Source organism: Hibiscus syriacus, unplaced genomic scaffold, assembly GCF_006381635.1.
Source record: "Hibiscus syriacus cultivar Baekdansim isolate YM2019G1 unplaced genomic scaffold, ASM638163v2 tig00111127_pilon, whole genome shotgun sequence".
Classification (NCBI taxonomy): Eukaryota; Viridiplantae; Streptophyta; class Magnoliopsida; order Malvales; family Malvaceae; genus Hibiscus; species Hibiscus syriacus.
This window is the reverse complement of record NW_024062988.1, coordinates 505165-529827: the sequence shown is the minus strand read 5'-3', so window position 1 is coordinate 529827 and position 24663 is coordinate 505165. Positions and strand designations below refer to the sequence as shown.

General features: G+C 34.1%; 2 protein-coding genes and 2 long non-coding RNA genes across 7 annotated transcripts; 2 read left to right on the top strand and 2 right to left on the bottom strand.

Moving 5' to 3' along the window:
- The first annotated feature begins 885 nt into the window (after positions 1-885).
- LOC120154291 (glucose-6-phosphate isomerase 1, chloroplastic-like) lies at positions 886-6144 on the top strand. Of its 2 annotated transcripts, none has more exons than XM_039166082.1 (14): positions 886-1500; positions 1611-1733; positions 2078-2176; positions 2309-2392; positions 3142-3285; positions 3361-3426; positions 3751-3819; positions 3906-4013; positions 4858-4910; positions 5003-5141; positions 5232-5388; positions 5574-5652; positions 5747-5813; positions 5890-6144. In XM_039166082.1, the coding sequence occupies exons 1-14, from the start codon at positions 973-975 to the stop codon at positions 6022-6024; spliced, it is 1851 nt and encodes a 616-aa protein (XP_039022013.1). In that variant the 5' UTR covers positions 886-972; the 3' UTR covers positions 6025-6144. The 2 variants fall into 2 exon arrangements, with proteins under 2 accessions (XP_039022013.1, XP_039022014.1); XM_039166083.1 differs by having other exon boundaries at positions 3142-3289; positions 3365-3426.
- LOC120154293 lies at positions 4083-4360 on the bottom strand. The gene is made up of 2 exons (XR_005518875.1): positions 4303-4360; positions 4083-4267 (listed from the first exon to the last, which is right to left on the bottom strand). It is a non-coding gene; the product is annotated as an uncharacterized LOC120154293 (long non-coding RNA).
- Positions 6145-6451: 307 nt separating the features above from the next.
- On the bottom strand, positions 6452-9953 carry LOC120154292. 3 transcript variants are annotated; one of them, XM_039166084.1, is made up of 6 exons: positions 9425-9951; positions 7918-8008; positions 7341-7501; positions 7203-7230; positions 6940-7048; positions 6452-6584 (listed from the first exon to the last, which is right to left on the bottom strand). In XM_039166084.1, the coding sequence occupies exons 1-6, from the start codon at positions 9689-9691 to the stop codon at positions 6503-6505; spliced, it is 738 nt and encodes a 245-aa protein (XP_039022015.1). In that variant the 5' UTR covers positions 9692-9951; the 3' UTR covers positions 6452-6502. The 3 variants fall into 3 exon arrangements, with proteins under 3 accessions (XP_039022015.1, XP_039022016.1, XP_039022017.1); XM_039166085.1 differs by having other exon boundaries at positions 6461-6584; positions 7341-7498; positions 9425-9952; XM_039166086.1 differs by lacking the exon at positions 6452-6584 and having other exon boundaries at positions 6998-7127; positions 9425-9953.
- Positions 9954-12524: 2571 nt separating this feature from the next.
- LOC120154286 lies at positions 12525-13864 on the top strand. The gene is made up of 3 exons (XR_005518874.1): positions 12525-12774; positions 12899-12940; positions 13834-13864. It is a non-coding gene; the product is annotated as an uncharacterized LOC120154286 (long non-coding RNA).
- Positions 13865-24663: the final 10799 nt, after the last annotated feature.

The following is a 24663-nucleotide window of genomic DNA, read 5'->3' as shown; positions in this document are numbered from 1 at the left end:
AAAGATTACATTTAAGAAGACGACCAAACACATTATTTTTTTAAAATTTTTTTAATTATCGAATTCCGTTAAAAGGTTGATGGGAGTTAATGAATGAGAGACTAAAATTGAACTAAAAAAGAAGAAGAAAAAAAGAAAATACATTAGTTTTTAAAAGATTGATGGAAGTTAATAGTTGAGGGATCAAAATCTAACGAATCGATCATAAGGACTATTCATACAGTTTAAAAGAAACTTAATTCTACCATCAAATAAATCCGGTAAAATTCACTGAAAATGCCCCGATAATAATAACACGTTTTCTTTTTACTATGAAAATCAATTAATTTTATTAGAAGTGACATAATTGAAAATTAGGTATAATTAAAAAAATATTTTTATTTCATTTAATTAATGATTATGTCTAAATATTCTGCGACGTGCAAAATTTGTCTTTCTCCACCTTCAATGGTCTATCAAAATTTTTAAAAAATTGAGGTCAAAACTAAGGGGAATATTCCATGGCATCGTTTGAATAAAGTTAAATTATAAAGACCTATTTAAGGTTTTTTTGGTAATTTAATCTAAAATTTTATAATTTGAATTAAAATGCTTTAGATTTGAACAACAATCAAAATTAAAATAGTTTTAAAATGTGCATAGTGATAGTGTGTGTCCCTCATAAAATACCTTGGAAATTATTTGGAGCGAAACTTGCAAACCCAAATCGAATCGGACCCACAGAGCAACCAAAACAAAACCGGTGACCAACCAATGAACGTGTGAACCATATCGGAAAGGACAAAAAGACATAAAACCCCAGAAACCATTTCGGTTCGTCAATTCTTCACAAAAAAATATCAAAGCCTTGCTCGAATTCAAGCCAATGGCCTAATTTAAAAAAAGAAAAAAAAAGAATCCCTCTCTATATATACTTTTTGTCGCACATCGTTATCATCGTGGTTTCTTTTCCACTCGTCCTTGTGTTCTTCAATGGCCTCTCTTTCGGGCCTTTGCTCTTATTCCCCTTCTTTGAAGCATAAGCATGACCGAGTTGCCAAACTCACTCCTTCGTTTCGCAAAGACTCACTCGCATCCTCAACTCGCTCCAACTCTAAGCTCTCCGTGACTCGTGAAGTGTCCGCCGATTTGTCGAAAACGAACAGCGTAGGCGTTTTGAAGAAGGCGAAACAAGGTGGACTGGAGAAAGATCCTAAAGCGCTTTGGAGGAGGTATGTTGACTGGTTGTACCAGCACAAGGAGCTCGGGTTGTACCTCGATGTTAGTAGGATCGGGTTCTCGGATGAGTTCGTCGCGGAAATGGAGCCCCGGTTCCAAGCCGCGTTCCAAGCTATGAAGGAGCTGGAAAAAGGCGCCATCGCCAATCCAGATGAAGGACGGATGGTGGGCCACTATTGGTTGAGGAACTCTAAGCTCGCGCCAACTTCGTTTCTGCAAGTACAGATTGATAAGACTCTCGACGCCGTTTGCAAGTTCGCTGATGATGTCATCAGCGGTAAGGTTAGTTTGGCTGCTCCTTTTTTCTCTCTCGCTGTAACAAGCTAGTTGAGCATCAATGTTTAAGCAGGATTATTTACTAATCAATTTGCTTAATCTCTTTTAAACTGTAGATTAAGCCTCCGTCTTCTCCAGAGGGTCGTTTTACACAAATACTCTCAGTTGGGATTGGCGGTTCGGCTTTGGGCCCACAGTTCGTCGCCGAAGCGTTGGCTCCTGATAATCCCCCTCTAAAGGTATTTGTTCAATTATAGTTTCATTCTCTTTCAAATTTGCTTTTCCAAAAGAAGATTTTGATCAAAATTTGTGGTAAAAGTGTCCGGTTGAAGCATTGGCTCCTTATCCCTTGTTTTGTTAAATTGAATTGTGTTTTGCATTTGCTTATTCACAATGATGTTTAGTCTGCTTGCAGTAGTAGTGTTTATTTGTTAAAGCAAGCACCAACTCCCCTTTCGAGATTTTTTAGTAGCCTTCTAACTGATTTTTTTTTCGTTCATTACTAGCTGAATGATTTTAAATCTTAACCGTATACATACATATATTGGAGTAGGCTACTGATATTTGTTATCTGAATTGGCAGATAAGATTTATTGATAATACAGATCCCGGTGGAATAGATCATCAGATTGCACAGCTTGGTCCTGAGCTGGCTTCTACCCTTGTAATTGTGATTTCAAAGGTCTGCTTTAAGGCATCCTTAATATCTACTTAGCTTTCCTTTTTCTTGTTTTATTCTTCTTTACTTACCTGTTTGACGGACTATATATAACATATATTTTTTATTTATCAAATGAAAACTTACACCAATCAGAGTGGAGGTACCCCAGAAACTAGGAATGGCCTGTTGGAAGTTCAAAAAGCCTTCCGTGAAGCTGATCTGGATTTTTCAAAACAGGTTTTGATCTCAGGTTCTTGTTTCTGCTTTTATTTGTTTACCCTGCTTCAGAGTTTCATTTTAAAATTTTACTTTAGTATTTAATTCAAGGTAGGTTGTAATTGCAGGATATGAAAAGGCTTCATAACTAGAGTTGGGTTTAGATATAGATGCATGCCATTTGGAAGTATTCTTTCATAAATGCTGAAACCACGTATGTTCACTGTGTACACACATGTGTTTTAGCTTTTCTATTGTTCAACACTTCAACTGATGTATGTTCTGCAACCATAATGAATAGTATTGTACAAATACTTTATGATCCTATGATCATTTTCCCTAATAAAATTGGTCTTATCATTGAATAAAACAAAGGGTTTATTATGTTTAGTGAGCTTGTTGAGTATTTGCGAGATACTAGATGGTAGCTTGAATTTTTAAGCTGGAACCCCCAGCTGAATCTATACTTAGTTTTTTATGTATAGCCCTTGACATATAGATATCACTTTTTTTTTTTTTTTTTGCTCAGCAAAGCCAAGTGGAGTTGTTGGTGAGACTTGGACCTTGGTTCTTTCCAAGGTGCTAATGAGTTCACCAACTAAACCAACCCATGTTGGCCATAGAGAATTCACTTGGTATCACATAATCAACTGTTGTGTTTAGATGAGAATTTTGTATTCCTGCCTGGTTCTCCTGTACTCTGGAAGCAGATTTTAGCTGTAATTTGATTCTCAGATTTATATGTGTTGTTTATTTACACATTCATGCAGGGTGTTGCTATAACACAAGAAAATTCTTTGTTGGACAACACAGCGAGGATTGAGGGTTGGGTAGCCAGATTTCCTATGTTTGATTGGGTTGGTGGAAGGACATCTGAAATGTCTGCTGTAGGTCTACTTCCAGCAGCACTTCAGGCAAGTAGTCCATGGATTTAATTTTTGTGGTTATCACAGCACTTTCAGGCAGTTAATCTAAGTGTATTTCTGCAGGGAGTTGACATAAGAGAGATGCTAGTTGGTGCATCTATGATGGACAGCACCACTAGGAGCACAGTGGTAAATTTTGGAATGCTGTTATATAGTTGCTTTAACATATTTTGTTGCTGTTTTCAATTGTTTGATTAGGGAAGAATTGAATCATGGTAATTGCAATTTTTATTTGGTGACCTTGGGTTATTTGTCTTCATCTCATGTTGCCTATTCTGGAAGCTAAAGAGTTTAGTTGGCAGTTTCTTAGCATGAGAAAAACTTGTCTCAACTTCTGTTTGAAATATTTCCTTGTGCGATTTGCTTTTGACTTCCTATATTTATTTTGTATCTGGCCTATATTCCATCTCCCACCCTCTGATTAACATAAATATTTTTCCTACTTTCCTTCAGCTTAGGGATAATCCTGCAGCATTGCTTGCTTTATGTTGGTATTGGGCGTGTGATGGGGTTGGATCCAAGGTATTAAATTCTTAACAACATTGCAGATCTAATGTTTTCAAAATTTTGGTTTCTTGTACTAAGACTTCTCTTGTGGGTTCTTTTAGGATATGGTTGTCCTTCCTTACAAGGACAGCTTATTACTTTTTAGTAGGTACTTACAGCAGCTGGTTATGGAATCACTTGGCAAGGAGTTTGACCTGGATGGTAACCGGGTATGTGGATCCGTTTAAGATGACTCATTCTGCTTTATTTTGAGATGTATCTTGGAGACTATTTTTGGCTCACTAGTGGCCACTTTGTAGAAAAAGCTAAACTGTTGGTCATTTTCTTGTCAACCACTTTAATTGCTTTTCACGGTGGGTGTATTACTGGATAAAGCATATGGGCTGATATGAGGACATTTTGTGTTTGGGGAGAATGATTCATGGTTTTCCATACATGATCGATTCTTGTGTTAGGAGTATACCTTGTACCTTTCATTTTCTTGTGTTAGGAGTATACCTTGTATCATACATTTTCTTACTTATGTGGAGCCATTTTAATGGATTAATTGTTGTCAAATATTTTGCTCATTTAAGCATTTTGGTATGATCGATGATCTGTAACTTGGTTGTATTGTTTCTAAATATCAGCCATAATTGATTGTGCCTCTAGTTATGTATTGATGAAATATTAGAGACTGTTTTATTTGTTGACTTGGCATGACTAATAAGAAATTAAGAAGTAGAATTGTGTCCCGAGGAATGTTATTGGTGGCACAGGCCTTAATTCAACGAAATATGTGATTTAGCCTCTCGATGCATATTATGTACAATTTATTAATATCAAAGCTTTATTAGATAAGCTTTGATTCTTATAAAAAAAAGAAGCTTTAGTCAAAATGTGTTACATGAGATCTTGAAAATCAATGATGATGGAGCATGATGCAATTTTATTGCATTTTGTTTTTGTCTTTGTTCTTTCAAACTTTCTGTTGAATTTACTCATTATAAACATGTTTGAATTTCTTTCTTACATTCTTAGAATTGGTAAAAACACAATTTCTTAATTCATCAGGTAAATCAAGGATTATCTGTATATGGGAATAAAGGAAGCACAGATCAGCATGCGTAAGTTTTCCTTATGCCTCTAAAATTTATATTCTATATTGATGAAAGTGAAGCACGGGCCTGATGCAACTTTCCACGTAATCAATTCATAGCTATATTCAACAGCTGAGGGAGGGTGTGCATAATTTCTTTGTGACATTCATTGAAGTATTACGTGATAGGCCTCCTGGTCATGACTGGGAACTTGAACCAGGTGTTACATGTGGTGACTACCTGTTTGGAATGCTACAGGTTTGATAAGTGCTTCTAAAAAGGGAATTTCAGCTACTGTAGGCATGATAAAGTCCGATAATGTTTGCACTTTTTACTGTGCTTGTGCAGGGAACAAGATCAGCTCTGCATGCAAATGACCGGGAGTCCATCACTGTCACTGTCCAAGAGGTGACACCTAGATCTGTTGGGGCTCTCATAGCACTTTATGAGCGAGCAGTTGGACTTTATGCTTCGCTTGTCAACATTAACGCCTACCATCAACCCGGTAAAAATAAGTTTCATCTTCTATTTAGGAAATTTAGTTATTGAAAGGGATCGAGGAGAATAGTGTTTGGTTACTTGTTGGGTCATATCTTGCAACCGAGCTGTTTGATCTAAACCTTCTTGTTGGGCTAATAATATGGGTGATCCTTTTTTCTTCTCTATTTTGGCACTTAATTTTAATCTTAGGTGTGGAAGCGGGGAAAAAAGCAGCAGGTGAAGTATTAGCTCTACAGAAGCGGGTTTTAGCAGTACTCAATGAGGCCAGGTAAGATGGCAGATGATTATGATCTGAAATTCCCTTTTCATGCAGTATTTTGTTGTTCTTCTGCTGATTGTGATTTCCGTTTCACTTTGTTCAGCTGTGATCAACCTATTGAACCATTGACGTTGGAAGAAGTGGCTGAACGTTGCCATGCTCCTGAAGACGTATGTACAGAAATACTGTTTTTGAGGTTACTTGTCACGGCTCGAGCGATAATCTCCTCTGTTTTTGTTATTGCAGATTGAAATGATTTACAAAATCATTGAGCACATGGCTGCCAATGACAGAGCACTAATTGCTGAGGGTGATTGTGGCTCACCCTATAGCTTAAAGGTTTTCCTAGGAGAGTGTATCGTGGACGAATTGTATGATTAAAAATTAGCACAACCAAAATATCAAAATTCTTGCTCGGGTTTTACGCTAGTGGTTTTCATTGGGGAAAAAATGTCCAATAAAATTGAATCACCGTGTATCGTATATTTCCTCTGAACCAGGCAGGAACTTCCCCTTCTATCAATGTTGAAAAATGAAGTTTCTATTTTCGCCCCGCTTTACTTTCCCTTTGAAATACATTTCAAATAGACATTAATCTTTCAACATATATACATACAATACGAGCATTGATCGATCTCCCATATCTAATGGAATTGGCATTGGTTCAGGGATTGAGATGCCAATGAATTTAAACTGCAATCAGAAATTATTCAAGAAAACAATATTTACAAATGATGAAAATACTTTGAGACATGAAAATCAAGGGATATGTAGCAGAAAATATAAAAAGAATAACAGCGTATACATGTTACCGAACCTGATAAACACCGACCTTTGGTCTCCATGTGGTGCAAGGAAATCAGAGAAGCTTTGACATGATATTACAAGAAACCCAGAAGGCCTTCGATGCAGCTCTTAGAAGTAGAGGGTTTTGGTATATCCTGTCCATAACCAACAAACAAACAAATGTATTAGAATATCTGCCAACGGAATTGACATAATATATATGCACAAAATGGCACATCCACAAAAGTGGGATAATATATATAAAAATATATCATAATTGTTTTTTTTTTTTTTAAAAGTGATACTTTTGTTTAATAGAGCAGTTTTAAGTTATTAATTTAAATTAATGAAAATGGGTTGGTTTAGTTGGTTAAATACTTGATAAAAACATGACACCGAACTCAATCTGGTACTGTATATATAGATAGGAAGATGCAACATATGTTAAAACCACCGAGTGACCAAGCAATTGAGAAACACTAGTTTGTCGAGATTAAAATCATAACCCACCCAATTGCAGTAGCTCCCCAGGATGCCACATTATAAATGACTTTGCTTCCGTCCCAAGCTTTTCGAAGCTTCCCCTTTTTCTTCTTTACTAAGAAGGTCTTGCTCAGTGCTACAAATGGAATTCAAATGAAAATCAGAATTTGTAATGCCAAATTAGTGATCAAAAATAGATTTGGAATAAAAGATACCTGAGATGGAAAATACAAGTTATTCAGTTAAATGATATTTATTTCTTTAAAACATTAAGGAACACAAAGACTCACCTTCCTGAAGTTGATTAGGGGTCAAATCCTGGAAAGAAAAAGAAAATCACGTAACACATTTTATTCAGTCTGCTAAAATGTAAAACCACAAAAAAATTGAAATAAAAACTTTGAGACAACAAAGAGAGTTTCACATACCTTAGTCTGTTTAAGGGATAGCAAATATGCAGCCATAAAACATGCAATTCCTTCTACTATATCCTCCTGCCTAACAAGAACATAATCTTCTCGATCCAAATCAATATCTTTATCTTCCCAGAGATCATTTTCATTGACCATGTCCCAAGAACTACTTTCTTCTGGTACCATAGAAGAATTTCATTAGCAACCACACAACAAATATCCTTTTAAACACAAACAGAGTTTTCCTAAAAGCATAAACTTCAATATGTTATTAGTGTAAGAAGAATCCCACATTGGGTGGAAAACTACTTTTAAAGGGTTTAAAAAACACTCTTGTTTACTTTCCTCATTGAATAGTGAGACTAAAGCCCATGACGTGTGTCAACGCCCAGTTCGGTTTGTATTTATGTCTTGTTTACTGTTTGAATTATTTTTCCAAGATGTTAGTGCTAATGTATCTGTTTTGATTTATTTTTCCAAACAGTTAGTGCTAACGTATCTGTTTTGCAGTAGTATTATATATATATGCTTATGCAATGAGCTGAAAATGATATATGCTAACCTTTAAAGGGGACCATCTTTGAAAGCATACCTGAAATGTTTTCTGGAACTGGCACCTGAGCACATGCCAGCTTTTCTAGAAAATCAGAGCATTGAACTCTGGATTTCAGAAGATCGCACAACTGCATTTAAAATAAAAGGGGCACAAACTTTTAATACCAAGTTATTTGGCAAAGTTTGATAGGAAAGCAAATGCAAACTTCACAAACATTTTCCTTTCTAGCAGGTTGCCTATTGCCATAAAGCTTTTACATTAAAAAGAAAGAAGCAAAAAATACAAACTGCTTCGTAAACGCAAGCGCTTGAGCATATCACATTAAGTATAAGAAATCACTATATAAGTGGGATTTCAACATCCAGGTTGCCAAGATTGCCAAGACAAGTATAAAAGTCGAATACGGGCTTTTATGTTGATCCATGATATTTAGTAAACATGCGACAGCAAAGTGGAATAAAATGGAAAAACAATCAGACTCGACTTCTCTATGACTAGAAAAAAGGCTCTAGTTTTGAGCTTGAATGACCACTTTGAAATCCTTTAATTCCCAATTTTATATCTATGTACCAACATGTTATTTCATAGGATGACTGTTATGACAGAAAAGTTTCAAAGTCATAAGAAAGGATAGTTTCAATTGAAATGACATCAATAAGACGAAGGCTAAGAGGCAAACAGACTCCGAGGCAAAGTAAAACATATCTGAGATGACATTCAAGTTATGTATTTCTCTATTTGTTTGGTTCAATTCGATACTGACAACATAGTTTGAATACATATATATATATATGTATGTATTAAGGCCTACAAACTCACAAACAAATCAACATGGAAAAACCGATGCTCATCGGTAGCTTAAAAGTCTACCAAAACTACACCTTGTCAATAAGTATAATGCAGCAGCAGAATAAAGTTCTTGGACAGTTGACATAGATATGCAAGTGATATATCAAAAAAACCAGACAATTATCCAGATGAGAACTACCATCTTGCAATAATATATGTTTAATTGTCTCATTCACCCAAGTTCAATTCAAAATCAAATTACTCATCAGACATGGAAGAAGCGTGTTAGAGATTGACCCGAATTCTGTTTGGCCCAGCCGGAAATTTTCACAGCACGTCTAATTGATGAAGAATTAAAATTGGGATAAGAATAGGGTTCAATGGTGGCAGGGTGCGGGGACTCTGCCTGCGGTACGGATCGCGTGGCCTGATTAGTGTCTGTACAGTTTTATAATTTGCCTTAGAACCTAAAATCTGGTGTGTTATTTTGTTTGTTTCGTTTGATTTGCCTTCATTTGTTTGACATTATCTTCTACAATTCCTAATTTAACAGAACGTAGAATATGTTTATACAAACTAAATCTTCATAAAGAACTTTAAAAATGGAAAAAATAAATTCGACCAAAATTAAAACCCATTGTTTTTAAGAGCTAAAAAGGTGATCATGTGAGATTCTCAATTAGAATTCCTCTCCTTCCCTTGGCACCCAAATAGAAACTTAAAGCAGATAATAAACAGAAAGAATAAAACAAACCTCATTGACTTCTTGATCTTTTTGAAGATCAACGCTGCTGACTTCCCCTTGAGGATCCACGTCATCTTTATCTTCAGCTTCACCGTCGTCATCGTCGATTCCCCCTTCGCTGTTACTAATCAATTCGATAGCTCTTTGACACTGTTCCAGCACAGCTTGCAACGTCTTCCTCGTAACACGAACCTGATCTTTCTCTTCCACAGCTTTTCTCATCGTCTCCCCAGCTTGGAAAGATTCGCTGCTAGAGCCAGCTACCTCTATCTCCATGCTGTCAACCCTAAAACAAATCTAAAAAAATACACCTAAGAGACTCGAATCTCAAACCCCACAAATTTTTGATCAGATTAAATCTAAAGAATTTGAAACCCCTCTCGCACAAGGAGATCGAGAAAAAAGGATCAATTTATTTATTGTTTTAGAATTAATGGTTAGGAAGAACATATGTTTTTTGCTTTTGAACTTTTTTTGACTTTGCTTTGGCAGTGAACACAGATAAAGAAGGAAAGCGCACACTGCACAAAGACGCCTTGTCAGCATTGGAGCTGCTTCATGCTGGATTTTGAGATCCGCTTTGGTTCGGGTGCGTGCCCGACCAGACGGGCGAATTCAAATTTTAGAATTTATTTGTTTATGTAAATTTTGTATTTATCTCCAACCAATCATTTCTTAAAAAAATAAAGAAAGAAGAAAACTATGATATATAGCAGTAAATGAGACGAGATAGATCATGAGTTATTTGAGATTAAATCGATTAAAGTTTGATAAATACTCGAATCGATTCGAGTATTTAACGAGTCGAAAAGAATTACTTGATACTTAACTCGAAAAACTTGTGAATATCTCGAAAGTATAATATATTAAGATTCTAATTTAAATAAATAAATTATTAATAATATTAACATTTATGTATTGATTTTTTAAAAATAAAGTATAATGTTTTGGTGTATTTAAGGTTTGAGTTCGAGTTTGAGCTTTAATCGAGTTAAGTTTTAAAAAAATCATTTCAAGCTTTTTCGTGCTTTTACGGGCTTCAATTCATGATTTCGAGTTCGAGTTGAGTCTGAAAATTTTTGTCTCACAAGTTTTCAAGCCAAGACGAGCTCCATTTTAAAGTTTTTGAGTCCAGTCGAACTCAGCAATACTCGAACTCGACTCGGCTCGTTTATAGCCCTACTCCAACCGGTCTTCATTTAACTATTTATCTAAAGGTAAGCGATTGAATCAAGTCGAGTAAAGTAAAAAAAATTAATTTACGATTACTATTTTATTATTTAAATTTTAGTTAAATTAGATTTATAAAATTTAAATTGAAATAAATTAAATATATTTATTCGAGTTTTTATTCCAATTTAAATGTATTCATTTATAATATCATAGTACTAATCGATTTCAATTTAAATAATTCTCTCTAATTATATTCGATATATATATTTATTCATATTCTTTTTAACATGTATAGAAAAAATTATAATGTTGTTGTATAAATCTAATATCGTTTAAAAATATATAATAAATTTATAATGTTATCTTTTAAATAATAGATTTTTGAATATAAAGTATTCATGGGAGTATAAAAGAGTCAATGAATTGATAGAAAAACAATTATTAAGAGTTATAATTTGATAATCGAATTGAATAAAATATAAAATTAATAGACTTTATAACAAAAATAAGAAATTTATTACCTAAAGAATGAATTGAGATTACATTAGGTATTCTCAAGTGGTATACAAGAATTGAAGGAACAAGAAAAATACGTAAAATTAAGGGACTATATAGAAAATAATATTTTCTTAAAAAATCTACATAGGTATTCTATAATAATTGAAGAACACGTGATTCAAATTTAATAAAAAAACGAATTCAAAATAGGAAAAAAATTAAAAAATTAAAGAAATTAGGGACCAAAACATAAAAAGATTAGATTATTATGTTAAAGACTAAAATAATACTATTTTTTTTTATTTTAATTACACAATTATATAAATTCATAATTTAAAATGAAACATTACTTGTTAGATTAAAGAGTGTATTTATGTATACAATTAATGGGTATTATGATTGTTCAAACACGTTGTAATAATATAATTACACGATGATTTTCTAGGTACATTTTTAACTTTTTTCAATTCAATTTAAATAAATATATTTCATTCAGTTCCATTATGTTATAAAATTAAATTAATAAAATATAATATGATTTATCAATTTAATTAACTCAAATTTTCTCACTTAATTGTTTGAACTTTTTAAAGTTTCTCACGACTTGAGCTCAAAGATACTAACTGTGAGATTTATGCCACCATTGGCAGGCAGGACATGCAATCAGGTTTTCAACTGGGAATACCTGTATGCTTATTTAGATCGTATTGTACAGCATAGTGCTGGCATACATGTGCTCAGAGAAGATCTTCAAACTCCCTAACTAGCATAGATTATCGATCAACCAACCTTTATTGCCCCCAACATTCCTACTTCCATGCAAACAACGTATTTGAATTCGAGACGAATTGAATTTACCTTCAACACCATGCATGTCTTTAGCATAATAAACTTTGTCGAGGGTTGATTCGTTCGATGAATCTATATTAAAAATGATATTGTACTTGACGTTATTGAAATTTAAATAAAATCATTTTTCAAAAAAAAAAAAGTTGGGGACGAATCATTTGTCTTGTTTCATTATAGATTGTTCAAAATTTTAGGTTTAGTCAAACACGAGTGATCTTTCATGCCCCGTATGGGTTGTACTTTTTGTTTTTAACTCAATCAGATGGATCGATCAAGTCCCGACATCAGCCAGTGACGCCACACTCCCACAGTATTCAGAGCGGAGCAACCGTGATCGATTCCGTAAATCATCGGGGCCGGTGGGCCCATTTGGGAAATCACGGGGTGGTAAGGCGGTTAAAGAAGGCCTACGAGTGCCAAGAAAAACCAATTATTTTTTGAAAATCACAAATTAACGTGTACAACGACGCCTTCGATTTTGGAGGGAGGGCTTTTAGGCGGTTTGACCAAAACAAGTTTTCGTGGAGCTCAAAGAATTCCCGGCCAAAAGAGAAAAAGACTCTCCCTTGTTCTCACATTCACTCTTCTTTATTAGCAACTTTCTCTTTTTTTCTTCTACATTTCCCCTTTTTCCCCACCATGTTCGTTTCAAAGGGTCATTTCGGTTTGAATCTAAATGTTTGTGTGTTTAAATGTTGTGAATGAGCGGCATTACTGAGATTGATGAGTGCAAGGTCGGTGTTGTTTGTTGGTTTTGTGATCGTTTGAGATGTGATTTTTTATGAATTCTGAGAGATCAGAGGATTATGATGGCTACCAAAAAGGATGAATCACAACAGGTATTTACTGATCTTTCTTCGTTTCTGGTTGAATTTCAAGATGGTTTAGTTTCAAGAAGCAGAAAAGATAGCAACATTTTGCATTTTTAATGGAGATTTTACTTCATTTTTCTTTTATTTTCAGAAAATAGCTTGCAAAAAGGAAGATCCGTCTAAAACACAACTGGTTTGATTTTTTCTTTTATCCTATCATTACTTTTCTATTCGGTTTTAGGAGAATTTAGTGTTCAGAAACAGAATATATTTTAAAAACTACAATGTGATTTAATGTATATTTTTTGGATCAGAAAATAATTGGTAAAAAGGAAGAGTCACCCTAAGCACAACAGGTTTTGATCGCTATCTGTATTTCCTTTTTCCTTTAATATTTTCCTGTTAATTTTCTTATTGTTTTCAGAAGATTTTGTTGGTAAACAGGAAAATGATCTTTCGAGTTTTTACTTCATTTTTTTTTAAATTATTGATCATAAACTAAAAAAAAAAGGAAGAGCCTTGTGAAGCACCACTGGTTTTGATATATACTTATCTTTTTCTTCTGTTTTTCATCCGGGTTTAGAAAATTTTGGTGTTCAAAAACCAAAAAGAAAGAAAAAGAACTACATATTAATTTAAAGTATATTTTACATTAATTCTTTTATATTTTTTGGATCGCCTAACAGAAAGGAAGACTTGTGTTAACTGTTAAGCACAAGTTTTGATTTGTTTTCTTTTTTTATGTTAATTTTCTATTTATTTTATAAAAATTTTGGTGTTGATGAACTAAGAAAATACCTAACAAAAAGAAAGAGTATTTTCAAGCACAACAGGTTTAATATATCTTTTTGATTCCTTTTATTTCTTTAGTTTTCTATTGGAAAATGATTTCACTTAGAGTTTTACATTATGCTTCTATTTTGTTCATTTCACTTAGAGTTTTCAAGCACAGTTGGTGTTGATCAAAATACATTTGTTTTCTTTTGTTAGTTTTAAAAAGATTTTATTGTTCAGAAATAGAGGGGGAAACTACATTGTGGTTTAACGAAGATTTTTCAATAAATTTATTTTTATTTATTTTTTCAGAAAATGGAAGAGACATCTCAAGCACAACAGGTTTAGATGAATCTTGCTTTTTTTCTGATTCTTTTCTCAAGTAAAGGATTTCAACCATCAGCGAAAAATAAAAGCTAAAACACTAATTTTTAGTGGAGATTGAGTGCTGAAAATCATTTTTGTTTTCCCTCAAGGGTGATGCAGTAATTACTGTTGCTCCTTCAGGTGGTGCCACAGGATCAACGGAGAATCTGAATTCTCGTGGGGGCAACACTGCCAGCTCTCCCCCTATCGTGAGTTGTTTAGTATTATGGGTTTTTAATTGTTGATTGAAAGTTGCACTAGACCATTTATTCCCTAAATAATCTTTGTTTATCGCATATATCTTATCTATTTTTTTAATCATTACTTGCATGTAATTTATGCACTTGGTTCTTTTGAACCATTTCATAGAAGAATTGGATATGTGGTAGTTATTCTATTTTGATATTATCATGTGGGCATGAAAACATTGATGCAAGAGAAAGAAAGAATTATGTTATGTATTTTAAGTACACTACAAGATTTTTTAATCATTTCATAGAAGAATTATCTATGTGACAATTATTCTATTTTGATATTATCACGTGGGCACAAGAAATTTTGATACAAAAAAAGAAAGAAAGAATTGTCCTGTATTTTAAGTACATTACTATATTTTTGAATCATTTCATAGAAGAATCACCTATGTGGCAGTTATTCTATTTTGATATTATCACGTGGGCAGAATTGAAGTCAATTAGGAAAGCAATTGAAATTTTCTTTTTCTCGGTTTGATCTAATAAAGAGAGATTGATTCTGGAATGTGATTGCAAAACAGCTGTGGATTGAATCTAGTCTCCTACTTCTGTCCCTGTGTATTTTAGTAATCTAATTAAGGATATTGAGTTTTTTGTATTGTCTAGGGCGTTGATAGTGAAGTTAATTCCTAGGGGTTGTAATTGGGAGGTTGATAAGTTAGCTAAATAATGGGTTGGGTGACTGGGTAGTTTTATTGAGGATGTTTTTTTTTGCATTTTTAGGAGATAGTCTTCTCTATTGTAATGCGAAGGTTTATTATTTTATGAATTTTACATCAATAAAATGAGGTACTCTTTTCCTCCTTCCTCTAGTTGCTCCTTACCTCTCGGAAAGGGTCAAATATGAAGGGGTTTTTTAATGAGACCTCCAACTTTTATCCAAAAAAATATTATCACGTGGGCACAAAAAATTTTGATGCAAAAAAAAAAAAAGAAAGAAAAAAACCGAGTCTTGTATTTTAAGTATATTACTAGATTTTTGAACCATTTCATGGAAAATAGCCTATGTGAAAGTTATTCTATTTTGATATTATAATGTGAGCATGAGGAATTTTGATGCAAGAGAAAGACAAAACCGTGTCTTGTGTTTTAAGTACATATTTTTTAATCATTTTGTAGAAGAGTTGTTTATGTTACAATTATTCTATTCTGGTATTATCATGTGGGCATGAGGAATTTTGGTAGAAGAAAAAGAAAGAAATGTATCCAGTATTTTAATTACTTTACTAAATTTTTGAACCATTTCATAGAAGAATTGCCTATATGGCAGTTTTTCTATTTTGATATTATCACGTGGGCCTGAGGAATTTTGATGTAAGAGAAAGAAAGAACTGTCCTAATTTAAGTACATTATTAGATTTTTGAACCATTTCATAGAAAATTACATATATGGCAGTTATTCTATTTTGATATTATCATGTGGACATGAGGAATTTTGATGCCAGAGAAAAAAACATGTCCTATATTTAAGTACATAACTAGATTTGTTGACCATTTTCATAGAAAAATTGCCTATGCGACAATTATTCTATTTTGATATAATTATGTGGGCATGAGGAATTTTGATGCAAGAGAAAAAAAGAACTGTGTTTTGTATTTTAAGTACATTACTAGATTTTTTTTATAAGAATAATAGGCCTTATTAAAAACCCTATTCATGATTAATGGAACTTGAAAACAGTTCCTTAATCAGCGGAAGGAGGAAAAGAGTGCCCTAGGATTTCATTAACCTCAAATAATTACATAGAAATACAAGACCTAACCTCCCTTAAGGAGATAGAAGACAAAAAAGAAACATCCCCTAACAGAACATAATGATCAACCAATTCCAGCCTTTGTAACACCCCCAACCCGTATCCGACCCGGATACGAGTCCGAAGTGTCACATTGTCTTTTCAAACATTTATTCATATAAAATAGTGAGTAATTTAAAAACTTTTATAACATTGAACTTATTCAAAACGTTTACAAAACTATTCAGAGCTTATACAATATATTCTTTTGATTACATGTCAACTAAAACTTTATTTATTAAAATACGTATTATTCACCTCTTTTCTGATCTGACATTTGGTAAGGAGAACTGACCTGTCTTGCTCCTTATTGCTCTTTACTCTTCTCGAAACCTACGTGTGAAACAATCACACGCTAAGTCGTTGACTTAGTGAGGCATATAAACATATAATAAAAACCATAGAACATTTCATATAACAAAACACATACCTGTACAAATACTATCATTATCATTAACATATCTATCATATAATATCATACATTTTTCCAATCAATACCCATTTCATCCGATGAATATGTATTCTAAACATTTGATCATGACATTTCAATATGCATGTATCTATTACACGATAACATATATAATCATATCATGCACATACGAAACTTACCTTATTGTACCACTTTTACTTTGAAGATTGTATTTCAATTGCCCATGTATATTATTGAGAATAGAGGTATGTGAGTACATTGAGGTTGTGCACTAATGCTGTCACCACAGCTCGTATCAATTCCCTTATGGGGCACCGAACCTTAGTTCAGTATTCGTCCCGTAGGACCACTATGTCCCGAAGGACCACTGTATATGTCCCGTAGGACCATTATGTCCCGTAGGACTACTCCTTAAGAACCACATACATAATACAATGGCTCCAATAAGTGTACCGAAGTACTACATATAGGTTCCACATAATTACATACATGTCCCGAAGGACCACGTAGAACCCTCGACTCTTGGCATGCCAACTATACCACTAGCTCTCATATCACATAACATGGGCATTATCATTTATAACAGTTCATATCACTTGTTCCTTTTCTTCTGTCACATACCATCTGTATGTGTAAACATATTTCTCATATCATATAACATTTATCACCAGTGCAGGTAATCACTTATCACATAGCTTCTTTTCATATTATCACATAGTCACATAGTTCACTTACACGTAGATCATTTCCATATAATTCATATGTCACATATCTCATGTTCTTGTATTCATATAACATATAATCACATAGATTACTTTCACATCACATAATTCATAGTTATGATTTCATATATTTACCTAATTACAAAGCTAATTCACATATACATGTTTTCATATAATTTCTATCATTTCTCACCCAATCACATTTATTCATGTAAACATACTTATCATATCTTGTTCACATATGATCATATACTTCATATAACATATAGAAACACCTAGAACACTTTCACATAGCTTATATCGTATTTCTAAATATATATCATTTAATAGTATTTTTATTTAGGTAATAATTTAATATATTTACTTAATTCAATTTCATAATTTCATTATAATCTTTTCATATAGCTCCATAGATATTTAGCATATAACTTATCTTGTATATTCGTATCGTCCCTTTATATTCAAGTTTCCTAATTGATATACTATTCCCATTTCATTATATAATTCAATCTTATTTAGTTCCCTTAACTCTCATTAAATCAAAAAGCTCTATTACACTAATTCCCATAATGGATCATACCACTATGTACTTGTCCAATTCATGTTTACCTAGTTCATATCACTTCTCATGAACTCACTCTCATCATCTTTTCCTATTCTTACATATTTTATCTCATAACCATGTATTCACATAGCCTTATATTTCATTATCATATTACTTATATTTGTTCTCCTATGACTCTTTATAAACATCTATTTTCATTTCCCTACATCTCTTGACTTATCTTCTATATTCATATAATTTCATAACTTATTTTATATTCTCTCATTAACACTTAACCGTATTTTTACATAAATCACATAGCACATACAAAACAAAACATATCAATTCATATAATCAAACATACATACACTTCATATCGTTAACATACTTATAATCAAGACTTAATGAGCTATTACTATAAGAATAGACTTATCACAAGTCCAAATTTCCATATAATCTTATACAATAAGATGCACTCACCTGGGCCTCGTTGTTTTGAATCAATCCTAATCCTTAGTTTGTTCCGGAACAAGCTTTCATTCTATATCTACATAATAATACATTAATACTTATCAGTATATTGATTGATATATTCGAAACTATCACTCCTTAGGCTCAGAGAAAAGCCAATTTCATCTTTTAAAGAAGGTATGCATCGATGCACTACACCATGCATCGATGCATAAATCCTATTCGATGTTTGTATTTAATGGGGATGCATCGATGCACTCCTTATGCATCGATGCATAAATCCTATTCGATGATTTCTTTTTAAATTAATGCATCGATGCACTGCATGTGCATCGATGCACCTTAAATAATTTCTGGGATTTAACATCGATGCATCGGTGCACAATGAATGTGCATCGATGCACATTGCCCAGAACTGACATTTTAGCACGTAAATCATCAACTCTTCCCTTAATTCTTCTATTTTAAGCCCCTCTTATGACATTAAACTCAACTACCATTACTTGAACCAACTTATATCCATGTAAATCATCTTTAACCTCAAAATCCTATCTTCCTTATGAGATTCAAGAATCATACCAAATTTTCTATATGTTCTAAATCAAATTCTATCACTCCAAATCTCTTAATTTAACCATTGACAAGTCAAATTTAACTTCAAATTTAAGAAATGAACTCTACTTCAAGATTGCACTTTTCTACTTCCTTTCTTTAATTCTTCATATACTCCTCATCTTATGGTTTTAAGATAATCTAAGCTTTCCTTAAGCTTAGTTATTATCTAAGAATCAATAAGCAACCTTAAATTCATCAAGAATTTGATCCACAAAAAAACTCACCTTTAGCTTGGCTCTCCCACGTATGAAGAAGAAGAAAGGAGAAGAGAACTCTGGATGTTTCTCATTTCCCACGTTTATATCACCTTTAAAAGAAAGATAAAAAATCTTTCTGGTCAAATGACCATTTAACCCTTAACTTCTTTTAATAATTACTAAATAACCTTCATCATATATATATTCAATAATCATTGAACTATTTCATTCTTATACTTTAGTCACCAAATTTTGAAACTTTACAATTTGGTCACTAACCCGGTATTGCGGATGTTACAACCTTAGCTAGGGCGTCCGCCTCTATATTAGCTGTCTTGTTAACCTATCTAATAAGATCTTCATAATCTCTAAGCTTATGAATAATGTCTTTAACAATTTGAACATAAACAACAGGACATAAAACAACATCCTTAACCCAATCAACTGCCACCCTACTATCAGTCTCAATAATCAAACGATCCTTAAATCTATGACTAATAGATTCAAAAAAATATAAACCCTTTAGGATAGCTTTCAATTCCATCATTGTTGGAGGCCCCGAACCAGGAGCCTCTTTGAAAGAGCTAAGGATCGAACCAGAAATGTCCTTTAGAACACCACCTAATCCACTCCTCTTCCAATCACTAGTAATAACAGCATCCACATTAAGTTTAATAAAGCCCTTTGGAGGAGGGGACCAAGGGAACTTAGTTACAATCAGATTAGAATGGGACGAGTAGGAATCCCCTAAGAAAGGGTCAGCAATAAGAGCATCCTTGTCGATAGAAACCTGAATTTTCTTAACTAAAAACCATGAAGCAAGCCTGAACCTTGCTAGAAAGAAGATTTCAGCTCGATCAAGCTTCCTCCTTCAAACACAATAGAATTCATAGTTTTCCACATTGTCCATAAAATCACTCCAGGAATAAATGACAATATTAGAGAGTTGGTCTTCAAATCAGCCCATGCTAGGAGGAAGCTTTTAGCATCTTCGTGAAAAACAGACTGAAAATTTCAGTAGCTCATGAATTTAGTCCAAATTGACCAAACAAACGAACAAGAAAAGAATAAATGAGATGGTGACTCTTCTAATAGCTTACAAAAAGGACATAAAGAATCATCTATACCCTTAACACCTCTTTTAACCAGAGATGTCTTCACTGGCAGCTTGTTTAAAATCACTTGCCAAAGAAAAGTCTCCACTCTTGGAGGCAGCAAGCCTCTCCAAACAATTGCCTTCCAAAAATAAGCTTCCTCCGAGTCGGAAGTGCCCGAATAAGATAGATTAACACATGATTTAACAGTGAAAACCCCATCTTCAGAACCCTTCCAAAAATAAGCTTCCTCCGAGTCGGAAGTGCCCTAATAAGATAGATTAACACATGATTTAACAGTGAACCTCATCTCCAGAACCCTTTCAAAACATCCCATCAGTATAAATAGAAAAATCCGAAATAACAACCATCAAATTTGTCCATTGCTCATATTCCCAGTCATTCAACTCTCTTATTAACTGAACATTCCAAAACCAACCCCACGAGGTGTCTTCCCCAAACTGGAATAATTTTCCAGTTTTGTTCACTGCTATAGAGAATAGTCTAGGGAAAATGACCATTAAAGGGTGATCCAATGCCCAAATGTCTTGCCAAAACCGAATATTCCTCCCATTACCAATTTTATAGCTATATTTGCTTCTGATTATACAGCCCATTGAATCTGCTTTAAAGTGATTATTCACCATAGATCTCCAAATCCAAGAGTATTTAGGAGAAACATTATTGTCAAACTGCATTAAGGAATAATCCATTCTGTATTTAATACACATCATTTCCCTCCAAACTGCCTTCCTCTCAACAGTAAACCTCTAGGCCCATTTCTCCAAGAGTGCTCTGTTCATCACATTTAAATTAGGAACTCCTAAACCTCCTTCGATCTTTGGTTTACAAACCTCAGACCAGCTTACCCAATGAATCTTTTTTTCCCATCTCCTCCACCCCATAAGAAATTTGACATAATAGAATTAATGGACTTGTATACAAAAGCTGGAACCTTGAATATTGACAAAAAATATGTAAGAAGTGAACATAGGACTGATTTAATTAAAACCAGCCTGCCTGCCATAGAAAGAGATGATCATTTCCAGCTCGTTAACCTCTTATTGAAGCTCTGAACCATTGGATCCCACAAAATGTTGGAGTTTCTGTGTGGACCAAGAGGGAGTCCCAAATATTCTGAAGGAAAAATACCCACTGAACATCCGATCGCAGTTACCTAATCCTTAATTTCCTCTTCATTCGAGTTAACCCCAAACAATTTACTCTTCTTCAAATTCAACTGAAGACCAAACATGATTTCAAACACTCGAAGCACCCTCTTCACATTCAAAATCTGCTTCTTCGACGCACCACAGAAAATTATAAGAACATCAATAAATTGAAGGTGCGATAAATTAAAATTCCCCTCCTCATTTGTAATGACCAAACCCGAAAATAGTCCCTCTGAAACTGCCTTAAGTATCAATAAATTCAAAAGTTCCCCGACTATATTAAACAACAAGGGAGACAGGGAGCAACCTTGACGAAGACCCTTAGCCATTGGAAATTCCTCGATTGGAACCCCATTCACCAAGACTGAAACAATTGTTGTTGTGATACACTTCAAAATCCAACATATCCATTGAGAACCAAAGCCCATTTCCCCCATTAATTTGAACAATATTGGCCAGTCAATTGTATCATATGCCTTCTTGAAATCAACTTTAAAAACATATCCCTTTACACCATTCTTCCTCCAATAGTCAATCTCTTCATTAGCTATAAGGGAGCAGTCCAAAATTTGTCGACCGGGGATAAAAGTGAATTGAAACGGACTGATTAAATCTGAGATACAACTCCTAAGTCTCCTCGATAGGCATTTAGAAAGGATCTTGTATAAACCACCAATTAAGCTTATAGGTCTAAAATCATCTAGACCACCAGTGTTTGAGATCTTAGGAATAAGAGTGATAAATGTATGATTTACTCCATGTTCCCATTCCTTCCCCAAGTAGAAATTATGGAAGAATTTCATTATATCTTCCTTAAGGACCTGTCAAAACCTCTTAAAAAATCCCAGATTAAAGCCATCCGGCCCCGGAGCTTTGTTACTACCGTAAGACTTCACAGTATCCCAAACTTCCTCCTAAGAAAATTCCTGCTCTAAGAACTGTCTTTGATCCGAATTAATTCTGGAAAAATCCAGTTTTAACTCATCGATTTCTAAAGTGGATTGGTCATTGTAAAATTTAAAGAAATAATCCTTAACTATGGCCTTAATTACAGTCGGGTCTTCTACTATTTCTCCTCTAAAGTTTAGGGCAACCAGAGCATTCCTCTTTTTTCGAACCATAGCACACGTATGAAAGTATTTAGTATTACGATCCCCATCTTCAATCCATTTCGATCTTGAGTACTGAAACCAAATCTGCTCCTGAATCTTGTGAAGTTTCCACAATTCTGCTATGTGATTATTCAACTTTGCTAATACCTCACTGTCAATGGCACCTTGCTTCTGCTGAATATCAACCTCTAACTTCAAAACTTTCTTCTCTAACTCAGAAATCAAGGATCCTGGGTATTGATATCTCTTTCTAGCCCACTTTTTGATTGCATATTTTGTACTCCTTAATAGACTAAACACGCCTGCCTTCTTTAGATTACTCTTACCACTCTGTAGAGAAGAAATAACCATATCCTGGAAACCCTCCTCATCCATCAAGTAGTTGAAAAGTCTGAACGATTTTTGACCCCAGTCCACACCTTTATTCACAAGAATTATAGTGTTATGATCTGACAGCGACCTTGGTAGAAGAAACTGAATAATATCCGGAAACAAAGCTAAAAATTGACTGTCAACCAAAAACCGATCTAATCTTACAAAAGTTGGTTTCTCTTGGTTATTACACCAAGTAAACATGCCCCCATTCATAGGAAGATCAATTAGATCCGTTTGAAGAATAAACTCATTAAAGATCTCCATTGAACTCCTATTTTAACCTCTGCCCATCTTCTCATCTTCTTGTAAATAAACATTGAAATCCCCTCCTACACAAATGGGATAATTCTGCCCACTTAGATAACTGCTTAATTCTTCAAAAAAACCAGGTTTCTCCTCCTCCACTGCTGGGCCGTAAACATTGATGAAACCACAACTGAAATTATTATTCCAAAATTTACCAAACATAGCTATAAATCTCCTGCTAATAAACTGACTCTCCAACTCAAAAATATTATCGTCCCAACATTACAATAAACCCCCTGCTGATCTAATTGAAGGAGATTCTAAAACTCCTTTTAGTTTATTAATCCCACTTCTCCTAAAAAAAGACCTCTGAAATTTCTCAGTCTTGATTTCTTGCAGCCAAAGAAGTAGGATTCATGCTAGAAACTAAATTATAAACAACCTTTTTTTTATTTTTCCCCAAACCCCTAACATTCCATGAACATATTACTAACTTTATCATCTTCATAAAAGGAACAAGTAGAAACTAAAACCCTCAACCAATAGTACCTTGGTTAACCCTAATCAAGCCTTTCTCTAGAGCTATACTTTTCTCCAAAAAGGCTTCTTTCCCTTCCTTAAAAGACACCCCAAAAGCTTGCTAACCTCCCAAGTTGCTAGAGTTTCATCCATTAAAACCGAGAAGGTTGAGGAGGAGGCTGTATCAATACTCACTTGTTCAAGGGCTTCCCGTAACAGATTCCTTCTAGTTCTTCTAATTAGCAAACCAAATTTGGATCTTAAACAATCACCTTCTGAAAAATAACCTTCAATCTCCCTTTCTTCATTCCCAACCCTGTGCCACTATCAATGTAAGGAAGATTACCCCCATCAGCAGTGAACTCTGCTGATAAACGAAGCTGTTTTTTAGTACTGGAATCCACATCAAATTTTCTCTGACTAACTATGACTTCATCTGCTTCGGGCGAGAGATTCAACAAATCCCCATACCAATATCTTCTTTCCCTCGACCTTCTATAGACCCTTTTGCAACTGCTCAAACTTCTAGTTTCTCGCACATCACCCTCCGTTGTGAACTGTCTTCTAGATCGATGCAACTGTCTCCCCCTAGAATTGAATCCTGAATCAGTTGTAACCAATTCAACCAACCTTAAGACTTCCTCTTTGGCCACTCTTTCTGCATTAACCGATTGTTCTACAATTGGGCTCTTCATTGTAAATGCTGGCCCAGAGATAAAACCCGTGAAACCTTTTGACCCAGACTACCCAGAATCTTCAAAATGGGCGTGAGATCCATCAGCCGAATAAATTTGACTTCTAATCCCCAAACCTGTAAACTCACCTGCTTTTAAATTCCCAACATTCTGACTTTCTGGCAGTCTACAATTAATATCTTTCCTATCTAAGGAAAGTCTTGATAGCTGTCTGTCCTCACCAACTCCTCCAGAAACACAAAAAACTCCCTGGTCAACCCAATTGTCCACTGATAGAAGATTTTTCCCTGCTGCACATGCTTCACCTTCCCCACGATCTGACAACAGTCTGTCTTCATCCTCCTCAGACATAATCTCCTCAAAAATGGCCCACCGTAATCTTCTATCGGAAAATTATTGAAAAATGAACTTGAATACTCACTTGCCGATCCGATCTTGATACTTACTTTGAAGGATCTTCCATAAGATCCGAGAGTTATCACATCTGGAACATCAAAGGGATTTGCCACCCTCAATAACATTCTTGCCATTGTAAGG

Excerpts from the sequence above, each read along its gene's own strand:
- LOC120154291 (XM_039166082.1), top strand. The coding sequence starts at position 973 with ATGGCCTCTCTTTCGGGCCTTTGCTCTTATTCCCCTTCTTTGAAGCAT. Across the intron at positions 4,911-5,002 it reads GGAAGCACAGATCAGCATGC|CTATATTCAACAGCTGAGGG; the intron begins GTAAGTTTTCCT and ends ATCAATTCATAG. Across the intron at positions 5,814-5,889 it reads GTTGCCATGCTCCTGAAGAC|ATTGAAATGATTTACAAAAT; the intron begins GTATGTACAGAA and ends TTGTTATTGCAG.
- LOC120154292 (XM_039166084.1), bottom strand. The coding sequence starts at position 9,691 with ATGGAGATAGAGGTAGCTGGCTCTAGCAGCGAATCTTTCCAAGCTGGG. Across the intron at positions 8,009-9,424 it reads AAGATCAAGAAGTCAATGAG|TTGTGCGATCTTCTGAAATC; the intron begins GTTTGTTTTATT and ends TTTTAAATGCAG. Across the intron at positions 7,049-7,202 it reads CCCTAATCAACTTCAGGAAG|CACTGAGCAAGACCTTCTTA; the intron begins GTGAGTCTTTGT and ends TTCCATTTGTAG.